General features: G+C 40.7%; 2 protein-coding genes across 2 annotated transcripts in view; one reads left to right on the forward strand and one right to left on the reverse strand.

Annotated features, from left to right (window-relative positions):
• Nucleotides 1–5,813: 5,813 nt before the first annotated feature.
• LOC121574265 (zinc finger protein 501) lies at nt 5,814–12,806 on the reverse strand. Its single transcript, XM_041886885.2, has 2 exons — nt 12,554–12,806; nt 5,814–7,544 (listed from the first exon to the last, which is right to left on the reverse strand). Exons 1-2 carry the CDS (start codon nt 12,744–12,746, stop codon nt 6,394–6,396), a joined length of 1,344 nt encoding a protein of 447 aa, XP_041742819.2. The 5' UTR covers nt 12,747–12,806; the 3' UTR covers nt 5,814–6,393.
• A 2,276-nt stretch (nt 12,807–15,082) lies between these two features.
• The window catches only part of LOC121573289 (tetraspanin-4-like), an 87,265-nt gene continuing 86,709 nt past the window's right edge, over nt 15,083–15,638 (forward strand). Inside the window, exon 1 of the mRNA XM_041885144.2 lies at nt 15,083–15,407. The gene's annotated coding sequence lies outside the window, so the exon portion shown is untranslated. The remainder of the gene's footprint in view (nt 15,408–15,638) is intronic.

Genomic DNA, 15,638 nt, shown 5'->3' on the forward strand with positions numbered 1-15,638 from the left:
ATGCTGTCAATTAACTTCTGGGCCACATCCTGACTGATGGCAGCCCATTCTTGCATAATCAATGCTTGGAGTTTGTCAGAATTTGTGGGTTGTTTGTTTGTCCACCCGCCTCTTGAGGATCGACCACAAGTTCTCAATGGGATTAAGGTCTGGGGAGTTTCCTGGCCATGGACCCAAAATTTCGTTGTTTTGATCCCCGAGCCACTTAGTTATCACTTTTGCCTTATGGCAAGGTGCTCCATCATGCTGGAAAAGGCATTGGTAGTCATCAAACTGTTCTTGGATGGTTGGGAGAAGTTGCTCTCGGAGGATGTGTTGGTACCATTCTTTATTCATAGCTGTGTTCTTAGGCAAAATTGTGAGTGAGCCCACTCCCTTGGCTGAGAAGCAACCCCACACATGAATGGTATTAGGATGCTTTACTGTTGGCATGACACAGGACTGATGGTAGCGCTCACCTTGTCTTCTCCGGACAAGGTGTTTTCCGGATGACCCAAACAATCGGAAAGGGGATTCATCAGAGAAAATGACTTTACCCCAGTCCTCAGCAGTCCAATCCCTGTACCTTTTGCAGAATATCAGTCTGTCCCTGATGTATTTCCTGGAGAGAAGTGGCTTCTTTGCTGCCCTTCTTGACACCAGGCATCCTCCAAAAGTCTTCGCCTCACTGTGCGTGCAGATGCACTCACACCTGCCTGCTGCCATTCCTGAGCAAGCTCTGCACTGGTGGTGCCCCGATCCCGCAGCTGAATCAACTTTAGGAGACGGTCCTGGCGCTTGCTGGACTTTCTTGGGCGCCCTGAAGCCTTCTTCACAACAATTGAACCTCTCTCCTTGAAGTTCTTGATGATCCGATAAATGGTTGATTTAGGTGCAATCTTATTAGCAGCAATATCCTTGCCTGAGAAGCCCTTTTTGTGCAAAGCAATGATGACAGCACGTGTTTCCTTGCAGGTAACCATGGTTAACAGAGGAAGAACAATGATTTCAAGCACCACCCTCCTTTTAAAGCTTCCAGTCTGTTATTCTAACTCAATCAGCATGACAGAGTGATCTCCAGCCTTGTCCTCGTCAACACTCTCACCTGTGTTAACGAGAGAGTTAACGTGTCACTGACATGATGGCAGCTGGTCCATTTGTGGCAGGGCTGAAATGCAGTGGAAATGTTTTTTTGGGATTAAGTTCATTTTCATGGCAAAGAGGGACTTTGCAATTAATTGCAATTCATCTGATCACTCTTCATGACATTCTGGAGTATATGTAAATTGCCATCATCAAAACTGAGGCAGCAGACTTTGTGAAAATTTGTATTTGTGTCATTCTCAAAACTTTTGACCACGACTGTACATCGAATGATAACTCAGTCACAAATGTGCCTAATGCGAAGGAGTTGGCTATATGGTAAACATTTCTTTTTTTAATGAAGTTGTCTGATAACTGTTGAAATGAAGAAAGGTATTTCTATCCGTTTCTTTTCTATACACCTCAGTGTGCAAGCCATTGTAATCTTTCTAAACCAAAACATCCAAAAAGGAAACATGTTCTTTATCGGATACTAACGTACATTTAATGGATGGCATCCTGGAATTCATGTGTGTAAAGAATTCCTGCAATTCAAGATCATTACCTGACCAAATGAAAAAATATGTCATCGATCTCATAAACACTTTGATAAACTTAGAATGGAGATTATCATCGTATACAAAGTCCAACTCAAATCTCCCCATAAATTCATTTGCATAATTGGACGCAACAGGCGATCCCATAGCAGTTCCTTGAACCTGAAGATAATAACAGTCTTCAAATGTATCTTCAGGTTCAAGGAACTGCTATGGGATTCCCAGTTGTGCCCAATTATGCAAATATTTTTATGGGCTCATACCGAAAGTTCATGCGGCAATAAAAATGTCAATTTAAGTTTATTTACCAGAGTGCTGTCCTATTTTTGTTCTTTGGATTATACACACGAGGATCCAGCACCCAATTTAAGTTTATATACAGTGAGGGAAAAAAGTATTTGATCCCCTGCTGATTTTGTACGTTTGCCCACTGGCAAAGAAATGATCAGTCTATAATTTTAATGGTAGGTTTATTTGAACAGTGAGAGACAGAATAACAACAAAACAATCCAGAAAAACGCATGTCAAAAATGTTATAAATTGATTTGCATTTTAATGAGGGAAATAAGTATTTGACCCCTCTGCAAAACATGACTTAGTACTTAATAATAATAATAATAATAATATGCCATTTAGCAGACGCTTTTATCCAAAGCGACTTACAGTCATGCGTGCATACATTTTTGTGTATGGGTGGTCCCGGGGATCGAACCCACTACCTTGGCGTTACAAGCGCCGTGCTCTACCAGCTGAGCTACAGAGGACCACACTTGGTGGCAAAACCCTTGTTGGCAATCACAGAGGTCAGACGTTTCTTGTAGTTGTCCACCAGGTTTGCACACATCTCAGGAGGGATTTTGTCCCACTCCTCTTTGCAGATCTTCTCCAAGTCATTAAGGTTTCGAGGCTGACGTTTGGCAACTCAAACCTTCAGCTCCCTCCACAGATTTTCTATGGGATTAAGGTCTGGAGACTGGCTAGGCCACTCCAGGACCTTAATGTGCTTCTTCTTGAGCCACTCCTTTGTTGACTTGGCCGTGTGTTTTGGGTTATTGTCATGCTGGAATACACATCCACAACCCATTTTCAATGCCCTGGCTGAGGGAAGGAGGTTCTCACCCAAGATTTGACGGTACATGGCCCCATCCATCGTCCCTTTGATGCGGTGAAGTTGTCCTGTCCCCTTAGCAGAAAAACACCCCCAAAGCATAATGTTTCCACCTCCATGTTTGACGGTGGGGATGGTGTTCTTGGGGTCATAGGCAGCATTCCTCATCCTCCAAACACGGCGAGTTGAATTGATGCCAAAGAGCTCCATTTTGGTCTCATCTGACCACAACACTTTCACCCAGTTCTCCTCTGAATCATTCAGATGTTCATTGGTAAACTTCAGATGGGCATGTATATGTGCTTTCTTCAGCAGGGGGACATTGCGGGCGCTGCAGGATTTCAGTCCTTCACAGAGTAGTGTGTTACCAATTGTTTTCTTGGTGACTATGGTCCCAGCTGCCTTGAGATCATTGACAAGATCCTCCCGTGTAGTTCTGGGCTGATTCCTCAACGTTCTCATGATCATTGCAACTCCACAAGGTGAGATCTTGCATGGAGCCCCAGGCCGAGGGAGATTGACAGTTCTTTTGTGTTTCTTCCATTTGCGAATAATCGCACCAACTGTTGTCAACTTCTCACCAAGCTGCTTGGTGAAGGTCTTGTAGCACATTCCAGCCTTGTGTAGGTCTACAATCTTGACCCTGACATCCTTGGAGAGCTCTTTGGTCTTGGCCATGGTGGAGAGTTTGGAATCTGATTGATTGATTTCTTCTGTGGACAGGTGTCTGATATACAGGTAACAAGCTGAGATTAGGAGCACTCCCTTTAAGAGTGTGCTCCTAATCTCAGCTCGTTACCTGTATAAAAGACACCTGGGAGCCAGAAATCTTTCTGATTGAGAGGGGGTCAAATACTTATTTCCCTCATTAAAATGCAAATCAATTTATAACATTTTTGACATGCGTTTTTCTTGATTTTTTTGTTGTTATTCTGTCTCTCACTGTTCAAATAAACCTACCATTAAAATTATAGACTGATCATTTCTTTGTCAGTGGGCAAACGTACAAACTCAGCAGGGGATCAAATACTTTTTTCCCTCACTGTAAGTGCCATTAGAAGATGATTATTGGAAGACCTCAAAATTGGTATTACATTTCAAGTGGCATTAAAAAGGTCTTAAAAAGTCTAAAATTCAACTTGATAGAACCTGCAAATACAGAGATTCAGACCATGCTGATGGAGGTCCTCAAGATGGCCACCAAATCAAAATCAAATTGTATTTGTCACATGCCCCGAATACAACAGGTGTAGACAGAGTGAAATGCTTACTTACAAGCCCTTAACCAACAACGCAGTTTTAAGAAAAATAAGTGTTAAGTAAAAAATAGATAAGTAAAAATAAAATAATTAAAGAGCAGCAGTAAAATAACAGTAGCGAGGCTATATACAGGGGGTACCGGTAGAGTCAATGTGTGGGGGCACAGGTTAGTCGAGGTAATTGAGGTACATGTGGGTAGAGGTAAAGTGACTATGCATAGATAATAAACAGAGTAGCAGCAGCGTAAAAAGAGGGGGTGGTGGGTGAGACAATGCAAATAGTCCGGGTAGCCATTTGATTAGCTGTTCAGGAGTCTTATGGCTTGGGGATACAAGCTGTTAAGAAGCCTTTTGGACCTAGACTTGGCGCTCCGGTACCGCTTGCCGTGCGGTAGCAGAGAGAACAGCCTATGACTAGGGTGGCTGGAGTCTTTGGCAATTTTTAAGGCCTTCCTCTGTCACCGCCTGGTATAGAGGTCCTGGATGGCAGGAAGCTTGACCACAGTGATGTACTGGGCCGTACGCATTACCCTCTGTAGTGCCTTGCGGTTGGAGGCCGAGCAGTTGCCTGGAACAACTCCCATCTCCAAGGAGCTCAGCCAAGGGGGAGGAGTCTGCAATGAATCAATTAGAAAACACAAGGGAGAAACACAGCAAGCCATAGATCATGTACAATTAGAATGAGATGAAAAATAAAAGCAAAACGCCACACACTGCTGTTCATGCTCCCAGGTGATTTTGATGTGACAACGTTTCGACCCTTAGGTTTACATCAGGCATCCATGACCTAACGGTCGAAATATTGTAAAAATAAAATAATCTGAGAGCATGAACAGCAGTGTGCGGTGCTTTCCTTTTTATATTTCATGAGTCCACCTTGAACTCCAGCACCTGCAAAAAAAAGTACCTGATGTGTGTATTTTCTTCAGCTTTTGTACGAAATTTTAAATTAAGGAACACAAAATATATTAAATAAAGGTCACTGCCATAGAAATCATGCTAAATTAGAATGAGGCACACAAAATATATTAAATAAAGGTCACTGCAAACTCAAAATACATATTACATTTAAAAAAGGGCTGGTCTCCAAATGGGGGAAAAACTAGGGAAGGCAACGTGACAGTGTTTGCATAAGCATTTACAGTACAATTGGTGGTGAAGATCTAAGTTTGAGATGAAGAGGAAAAAAAACTATTGGCCACAAAATATTGCTAACAAGAAATTATGAAATAATATACTGAACAAACATATAAACGCAACATGCAACAATTTCAACGATTTTACTGAGTTACAGTTCATATAAGGAAACCAGTCAATTGAAATAAATTCATTAGGCACTAATCTATACATTTCACATGAATGGGCAGGGGTGCAGCCATGGGTGCAGCCAATCAGAATGAGTTTTTCCCCACAAAAGGGCTTTATTACAGACCAAAATACTCCTCAGTTTCATCAGCTGTCCGGATGTGGAGGTCCTAGGCTGGCGTGGTTACATGTGGTCTGCTGTTATGAGGCCGGTTGGATGTACTGCCAAATTCTCTAGAACGACGTTGGAGGCGGCTTATGGTAGAGAAATGAACATTCAATTCTCTGGCAACAACTCTGGTGGACATTCCTGCAGTCAGCATGTCAATTGCACACTCCCTCAAAACTTGAGACATCTGTGGCATTGTGTTGTGTGACAAAACTGCACATTTTAAAGTGGCCTTTTATTGTCCCCAGCACAAGGTGCACCTGTGTAATGAGCATGCTGTTTTTGTTTTGTTTTTTGGATCATGCTGTTTAATCAGCTTCTTGATACACCACACCTATCAGGTGGAGGGATTATCTTGGCAAAGGAGAAATGCTCACTAACAGGGATGTAAACAAATTTGTGCACAACATTTGAGAGAAATAAGCTTTATGTGTGTATGGAAAGATTCTGGCCTCTTTTATTTCAGCTCATGAAACATGTTGCGTTTATATTTTTGTCAGTATAAATCATTCAAATCATAATAGCTACAAGGTCAAATCTTTATTCCGACGGATACTGTTCATTTGCACCTCATAGACCTCTTTCAAGATGGATGTTTTTGCACATACTGTGGTGTTGTGTTCTTCATATGCCCCAAAAAGGTAAATATAAAGAAATTCACAGTAAATGTAAAAAAATAAAAATAAAAATCAAGGATGCCTTTTCATTAGGGCATTGACCAGAATCATTGCATCTATATGGTTTCTGTCCTGTTTAAAACAGCATGTCACAGTTCAAGGTACCCTCCTGACTGGATGTGCGTATGTTTTTCTGCTTTTGTACCCTTCTGACTGAAACATTGAATTTGAACAATCTAAACAATATTGCTGGAACATGCAATGCACTAAGCAGATTTGTCCCTGTGTGTGTCCTCTTGAGTTCTCATATCTTCTTTCATGGAGAAGTACTTGCCGCAGCTGTGTGCGTCATCATGTGTTTCTTCAGGGTTAGATTGAGCCTAAAGCATTCGCCACAATCATGACATCGATACGGTTTCTCTCCTGTGTGAATCCTTAAGTGCTCTGTCAGTTTTTCCTTTCGGTTAAAGCACTTCCCACAATCTTGGCACTGATGAGGTTTTTCTCCTGCATGAACCTGCATATGGCGATTAAGATTTATAACACCTAGTCCACACACAGGGCACTTGCATGGTTTCCCCCCTGTGTGACTCGCCATATGCGATCTCAGGTTTCCCTGCAGTTTGTAGCATTTGCCACATTGCTTACAGCTGTATGGTTTTGTTCCAGTGTGGGATCTCATATGGTCTGTCAGGTGCTCCTTCCGTGTGTAGCATTTCCCACATACATTGCATTGAAATGGCCTCTCTCCTGTATGGAGCTTCTTGTGACGACTTAAGTGAGATAGAAATGTAAAGCATCTGGCACAGAAAGGGCACTTGTATGGTTTCTCCCCTGTGTGTATCCTCAGGTGATCTATTAGTCTTGTGTTTAGAGCAAAGCATTTGCCACAATACTGGCAGCAGTATGGTTTCTCCTGTGTGTGAGTTAACATATGCACGTGCAGGCAATACTTGCGGTTAAAGCATTTACCACAGTCTTTGCACTCAAATGGTTTCTCACCTGTGTGAGTTCTCTTGTGTGTTTTCAAATGACATGGTCTGTCATAGGTTGCTGTGCACTCAGTACAACTGTAGGACCTCTTCCTTGTGTGAGCCCTCAATGGCTCTATCAGCTCACTGGTTGTCTTGACCTCAGCACAGATGTAAGAGCTTTGTCCTTTCTTTAACCGTGTTCTCTTAATTTTGAGAGGCTTTAACTGTGTGAGGGGAGCGTAACTGGTTGATTCTGATATTCTGTCATCCTCTCCATCAGGTTTTGTTTGGATCTGTTCTGCTGCAATTGTGGATAGGGAGTCCCTCTTGCTGTTCTTCCCAGTTTGGTAAAGGTGTGAGCTCTGATCACTGTCACTTTCCACACAGGGAATGAAGATCTCTGTGTCCTCTTGATCACTCCAAACCTGCTCAGAGTGCTGCTGGTCAGAGGGAACCTCGTCTTCAGAGACAGTGAGTGTGAGCTGCAGGGGGTCTGGAAGGAAAGATAGGAAATAACTTTCAAGAAAGATCTACACATTTCAATAAATAATCTACCTCTGTGACTTGACTCTTAACAACATGATTTATTAGCATCACTCACATAGTGTAGATATAACTGCTGTTGTAGGAGCCAAATAGTTTATTCAATAATTGTATGTTTCAAATTCATAATGAATTTCTGTTGTATGTGTGATTGCCACTAATCTTCTGTGAAGTGTGAGTACCCCCTCTACAGGCTGAAGGGGAACACCGTTAAAAGGCCAATAGGTTCCAAGGCCTATTGGGAGTGACTGGAATGGCAGCCACAGTCTTTTGACCATGCGTCCATGCCATCAAATCACATTTTTCAAATCAAATTGTATTTGTCACATGCTTCGTAGACAACAGGTGTAGACTAACAATGCTTACGGGTGCATTTCCAACAATGCAGAGTTAAAGATGAGATAAAATAGAAATAAAATAGAAATACTGCCATGAGGAATAAATACAGTGAGGACTTTGAATTGAAGGATCCTGGGCGTCAGAGGAAATCTCGTCTCCTCAAGCACAGCTACTGGTTCAGCTGCAGCTGTGATAAAGCTGGTTAAAACAATGTAAGTGTATATTTAGCATTTGTGAAATTATTTTAATGTGATATGATAGTAAAGGGCTTTATGTTTCTAGAACCGTATCGCAATTGAGAATCGATTCACATTTAGAATTAGGTATTTGGCTATTTTGGCTGCCAGAGCCAGTCTACCTCTGAAAATAATATACAGTGCATTCAGAAAGTATTCAGACCCCTTCCCTTTTTACACATTTTGTTACATTACAGCCTTATTCTAAAATTGAAATTTTTTTTTTTTCCTCATCAATATACACACAATACCCCATAATGACAAAGCGAAAACAGGTTTAGAAATGTTTGCAAATGTATTAATAATAAAAAACAGAAATACCTTATTTACATAAGTATTCAGGCCCTTTGCTATGAGACTCGAAATTGAGCTCAGGTGCATCCTGTTTCCATTGATCATCCTTGAGATGTTTCTACAACTTGATTGGAGTCCACATGTGGTTAATTCAATTGATTGGACATGATTTGGAAAGGCACACACCTGTCTATATAAGGTCTCACAGTTGACAGTGCTTGTCAGAGCAAAAACCAAGCCATGAGGTCGAAGGAATTGTTGTAGAGTTCCGAGACAGGATTGTGTCAAGGCACAGATCTGGGGAAGGGTACCCAAGCATTGAAGGTCCCCAAGAACACAGTGGCCTCAATCATTCTTAAATGGAAGAAGTTTGGAACCACCAAGACTCTTCCTAGAGCTGGCCGCCCGGCCAAACTGAGCAATCGAGGAGAAGGGCCTTGGTCAGGGACCTCTGCAGCACTCCAAAAGGCACCTAAAGGAATCTCAGACCATGAGAAACAAGATTCTCTGGTCTGATGAAACCAAGATTGAACTTTTTGGCCTGAATGCCAAGCGCCACGTCTGGAGGAAACCTGGCACCATCCTACGGTGAAGCATGGTGGTGGCAGCATCATCCTGTTGGGATGCTTTCCAGCGGAAGGACTGGGAGACTTGTCAGGATCGAGGGAAAGATGAACGGAGCAAAGTACAGAGAGATCCTTGATGAAAACCTGTTCCAGAGCGCTCAGGATCTCAGACTGGGGCGAAGGTTCACCTTCCAACAGGACAACGACCCTAAGCACACAGCCAAGACAACGCAGGCATGGCTTCGGGACAAGCCTCTGAATGTCCGTGAGTGGCTCAGCCCGAACATCTCTGGAGAGACCTGAATTTTATTTTATTTTAAATTGGATATTTGGTTCTCTTGTCAATAGCTATTGAACCAAGCATGCCATGACAATGAAAGTGGGATATTCTGAATCAGGGGTGGATGGAGAACAACCCACTGCATTATTTTGGTTTATTCTTTTTTTCTTTCAGTCTTCAATAGCTCTTACACAAAGACTATGAAAAATGATACATTCTGAATCGGGGGAGGATGGACAAAAATCCATGGCTTTTTTTGGCTTTCCTTCTTCAATAGTTTATCATTTAAATGAAATAATAAAAAAAAATACATCAATTAATTCTAAATGGATATCTAAAACACAATCCAGACTCTAAAATCAAACATATTTGGGTCAGTATCAATGTGTGACGTCACGTCCGTAAGACAGCCTGAACACGCCATTAGAATGTAAACATTTTCCCGGCTTTCAATCTTCAATAGCTCTTACACAAAGTGTGCCATGACAATGAGAATGATATATTCTGAATCGAAGGAGGATGGACAAACCCCCTCCAGAAAATGTCGTTATACAATTTAAATGATAATAATAAATAATCTATTAATTCTAAATGGATATCTAAAATACACTCCAGACTAAAATCAAACAAATTTGGGTCAGTAGTAGTAAGGTGTGGATTGTTCTCCATCAACTCTGATTCAGAATACACCATCTTCATAGTCATGGCATACTTGGTTCAATAGGTATTGGATGAGAGAACCGAATATCCACCGAATATACAATATAAAACTTACACTCCTTAAGAGTACATTCTTGTGCTAACTTCCACCAGGGTTGCCATGTTTGCTGTTTTCTATCCAGTAGCCTATTACTTTATATGCCATTGTAGGCTACCATTTGATACAATAAATATCATTGCAAATCAATTTGTGCCACTTGTGTAGCCTACCTGGATTTGGCAAATAAATTGATTTAATAAATAGCCTATAACTTCAGTGTATTGTTGTTGTAGCCTTGTGTTATTATTCAATTATAAATGGCCATGTTTAGTTAATTAAATTGGAAGTTATCAATTGCCGATCAGTTGTTAGAACGTATTAGAATGACGGTAGTCATTAGTCAGTCAGAATAGGCTACAGGTAAAAAAATAAAAATAAACACTGGCTGTTGTTGACAAGCATATTCAGTTCATATACAGTTGGAGTCAGAAGTTTACATACACGTTAGCCAAATACATTTAAACTCAGTTTTTCCACAATTCCTGACATTTAATCGTACTAAAAATTCCCTATTTTAGGTCAGTTAGGATCACCACTTTATTTTATGAATGTGAAATGTCAGAATAATAGTAGAGAGAATGATTTATTTCAGCTTTTATTTCTTTCATCACATTCCCAATGGGTCAGAAGTGTACACACACTCAATTAGTATTTGGTAGCATTGCCTTTAAATGGTTTAACTTGGGTCAAACGTTTCAGGTAGCCTTCCACAAGCTTCCCACAATAAGTTGGGTGAATTTTGGCCCATTCCTCCTGACAGAGCTGGTGTAACTGAGTCAGGTTTGTAGGCCTCCTTGCTAGCACACGCTTTTTCAGTTCTGCCCACACATTTTCTGTAGGATTGAGGTCAGGGCTTTGTGATGGCCATTCCAATACCTTGACTTTGTTGTCCTTAAGCCATTTTGCCACAACTTTGGAAGTATGCTTGGGGTCATTGTCCAATTGGAAAACCCATTTGCGACCAAGCTTTAACTTACTGACTGATGTCTTGAGATGTTGCTTCAATATATCCACATAATTTTCCTTCCTCATGATGCCATCTATTTTGTGAAGTGCACCAGTCTCTCCTGCAGCAAAGCACACCCACAGCCTTGAAATACATCCACAAGTACACCTCCAATTGACTCAAATTATGTCAATTAGCCTATCAGAAGCTTCTAAAGCCATGACATCATTTTCTGGAATTTACCAAGCTGTTTAAAGGCACAGTCAACTTAGTGTATGTAAATTTCTGACCCACTGGAATTGTGATACAGTGAATTATAAGTGAAATAATCTGTCTGTAAACAATTGTTGGAAAAATTACTTGTGTCATGCACAAAGTAGATGTCCAATCTTGCCTACATTTCGCCTAGGCTATCTGAAATTAGATGTAGGCCTATCAGGGGCTATAGGCTACCTGCATCTAGCTAAGAAACCATGGCAAAGTTGAATTACAATCATAAACCCAGATTTGTGTCTGTAGCCTATGCCTATTGACATGACAAGTCCATCTCGCAAATGGGACATTTATAACTGTTTGTAGTCTTAACATCTGGCACATAATAACGGCACAATTGCCATAAAATAGCCTAACATTTGTTTTTTTAAGTTCGTCCAAGTGTTTCTTGCTCAGAGATTTCGAGATCCTCTGTCCAACTTTCATCACTCAAACTCTCCTGTCGGATTTATCTATAATTATGCACATGCCAAAAGGGATTTATTTACAATTATAAATGGGGTTCGAGACCTGAATGCTGATTGGCTGAAAGCCATGGTATATCAGACCGTATACCATGGGTATAACACAAAATTACTTTTACGTTGGTAACCAGTTTACAATAGCAATAAGGCACCTTGGGGGTTTGTGGTATATGGCCAATATACCACAGCTAACTGCTGTATCCAGGCACTCCGCATTGCGTCATACATAAGAACAGGCCTAAGCCATGGTATATTGGCCATATACCATACCCCCTCATGCTTTATTGCTTAATCATAGCAGTCAAACGAGTTAAATCGACATCCATTGATGGAAAATGATCTGGCGAGTTTTAATAAGGGCAAATTATATTTTCTCTTGCAACATATTCAAATTAGTTTATTAAGTCATGTCATAGTTTGCAATAATTATTATTTTGACAAACCGAATTTTGCTTCTAACGTAGTTCCAAGTTACGTCGATATTCTTTAATTGTCTCGATAACATTATGGGGAAATGGTTTATTGTATATATGTGGCAACTCCTCTCTTGCTGTTGGAAAAAATGGTGTAGTTTTCAGGCCTTTTGTGCGAGTTTTTAGTGTGATTGGCCACATTCCTTTTGCTAGACCTGGCAACTCTAACTTCCACCACTCTGTGCCTAAATGACTCGGAAGGAAATTGTATTGGGAACATTTTAGCCACTAGTAGTACAATGTGGTTATCTCAATTGAATGCTCTGGACAAGAGCGTCTGTTAAATGACACATTTAAAAATGTAATGTAAACATATAAACTCGCCTACCTGCTTTATGTAATTTTAGATCGGGATTAAAAACAGAATCCAGCAGCCTCTGCAGGCGTTGATTCTCCTCCTTTGAACGAGAGATCTCATCCTGGTACTCCGCAAACGCTTTTCCCACTACCACGGATATCTCTACAGCCACTGTTGTTAATCGGTCGGAGAGAAACGCTTGCAACAGCTGTAATTTTGACATTTTGGTTGAAATGTCCTTCTACTTGTTCTGCCTTTGTGATTCAGTTCATGCAACACTTCATCAGCGTGTCATCAGCAACAATTAAAAAGTATTTCCGGGTCACGGAATAGTAGAAAAGTATCAAGAACCTGTATTGATTCATGAAAAAAAAAAAAAAGTATTCCGTAAACATTAATAATGATTGATATTTGTTCATATTTAAGTGACATTTGGATTAAATGTGGGTTTTAAAACATGTTCCAAGGTCAAATAAATGCCCCCAATGTGAATCACTGTATATGGAATACATATTGGCTAATAGAGCAAAAACTATTCTGGGTGCCGCAGTAAAAGTGTTGTAGGGAATACTCAGTAGGTTCTGTAGAATGTATATATGGTGCCATTTCATGGGGCTCTGAATTATACGGAGTGTTGTTGGCCTTTTACTCCACCCATTTCATTGGCCACAATGCAAATCACTGTATATGCATTACATAAGATTCTTTGTGCCGATGTAAAAGTGGGGTGGGGAGTACTCAGTAGGGTATGTAGAATCTATATATGGTGTTATTTCATGGGGCTCTGAATAATGCAGAGTGTTGCTGGACTTTTACTGTGGTCAAACAGCTTAAAATGGAGTGCCTGGACACTATACGGTACAAATATAGTACTGTACAGGAAAAACGATAGATTGTGTGTCCATGATATCACACCATATATAAGCCAATCAGTGGAGGCTCCTCAGAGGAGGAAGGGGAGGACCATCCTCCTCAGTGAATTTCATACCAATAAAAATTGTGTAACATTAAAAAAGTTAGCCTTTTTAGATATAAACTATACTAAATATATTCACATATCATTAAATAATTTATTAAAACACACTGTTTTGCAATGAAGGTCTACAGTAGCCTCAGCAGCACTCTGTAGGGTAGTACCATGGTGTAGCCGGAGGACAGCTAGCTTCTGTCCTCCTCTTGGTAGATTGAATTCAATACAAACGTAGGAGGCTCATGGTTCTCACCCCTTCCATATACTTACACAGTAATTATGACAATTTCCGGAGGACGTCTTCCAACCTATCAGAGCTCAGAACTGATGTCCACCCAATTAAAGGATCAGAGAATACATATAGTACTGAAAGCATAAGCTAAAGCAAGCTAGCACTGCAGTGCATAACATGTGGTGAGTAGTTGACTCAAAGAGGGAGAAAGACGATACTTCAAAAGTTTTGAACAAATTAATTTCTTCCTAAATGAAGGAGAAGCGCGAGAGAGAGAATGAGAGAGAGATATTTGGTTGTATTTTTTCACTTTCACTTAGCTAGCGAATGCAGCTAGCTAGTTTAGCCTACTCAAACACTTGGCTCAAACAGAGAGGGATGCTATGTTAGCTAACTGGCTATGGCTATCCAACACTGGAACTCTTCCAAGTCGAAGGTAAGCTTTTGTTTTATTAATTTATTGCCACCGGGGCCCGCCGGTGTAACTGCTAAGATGCTTTCTGACTGTACACTGTACTACATGGTTGTAGCGGGTTTACTAACGCATTAGTTCTAGTAGCTAGCTATGTTGACTATGAAGTGACAATGATGTAGGCTGTGTCTAGTGGTTAACAGTCATGATATGAAGGTTTGGCTTTTAAAGTTTTTTTTTGCCTGGTCAGAGACAGCTGATGTGTTGTGCACTGAAGTCCACAAGTGAAGTTTAAAGGTGAGAGGAGGAGAGCACGTAGATAGTTGCGAGAAGGAATTATATATACAACGAGCAAAGTGATCATGCTGTTTTATGTGGCTGTTATGAAAGTGAACTGTGTTTGTGTGTGATCAGAGGTGTATTCATTCCACCGATTCTGTTGAAAAACGTTTCTTAAACGGAAGCAAACGGAACGAAATGGGGATAAACATACCTGAATTTGTCCAATAGACAGTGGCTTGTATTCATGGATGCCAAGGGAAGCCAGGCTTCCCGAAAAAATAAACATTTTTCTTTTTTTATCAATTTTTATTTATTGTGGACTTCACTGGACAGAGGTGCTTGACGGGGGGGGGTGCTTGACTTTACGCAAAATGGTACGCAGCATCATCTGGATATGTGTGCAACAAAAGTTCAACATTCACCTTCTGCTACAATTTCTGTCAAGCCGTCTAGCATACAGTATGCACCACACAGAACGTACAGCTTGTACCAAAACGCAATAACTCAGTATGTGTGTTCAGAGCGTTAAATCATACACAAAGCGTTTACCGCTGACTTTTATTTTGAAGGCAAAATCCGACATCCGGAAGTATTCATGTTGATAGGATCCAGCTAGTTGCTGCCAAGACGCTAATCAACAGTTCTTGGAACTGCGTGGAACCACAGAGTAAAACAAGGAAACAGAAATGGTGTTACCGCCGCCTTCTGTACTGGAGAAGGAGCGCATGTAAACTGATTGAAATGTAGCCTATCGTCACCATTGCGGAGCTCCATAAAAGTGTTCGCCCGACGGGAATTCAAATGTGTAAACTACTATTTCTACAGTTCTGATATATTTGAAAGCTTTTCCAGTTTTACGACGGGACCCTCACGCAAGAGAGAGACAAATAGAGAGAGAGAGACATAGAGAGACTGAACTTTCAAAGTTAGCCTACTCACCGAGTATCCTACGGGGAGGACCATTATTGACGAAAAAAGAGAAATAGAGGTAAGCCTACATTTCCCCTGGCAATATTGCTATTTTCAGCCAATTTATAGATCTAGCTAACATACTAATTGATGCTAATATGCTGGGCAAACTATTTAAATGTTATATTTTCCAAACTATTTTCTGACACACACGTACACACACATAATTATTTATTATGACTGTAACTTTAATAGATTTTGGGAAGAGTTTTGGATATATGGTCATGGAAACAAGCAATTTCTTATTTTC

This window comes from Coregonus clupeaformis, chromosome 15, assembly GCF_020615455.1.
Source record: "Coregonus clupeaformis isolate EN_2021a chromosome 15, ASM2061545v1, whole genome shotgun sequence".
In the NCBI taxonomy this organism is placed as follows: Eukaryota; Metazoa; Chordata; class Actinopteri; order Salmoniformes; family Salmonidae; genus Coregonus; species Coregonus clupeaformis.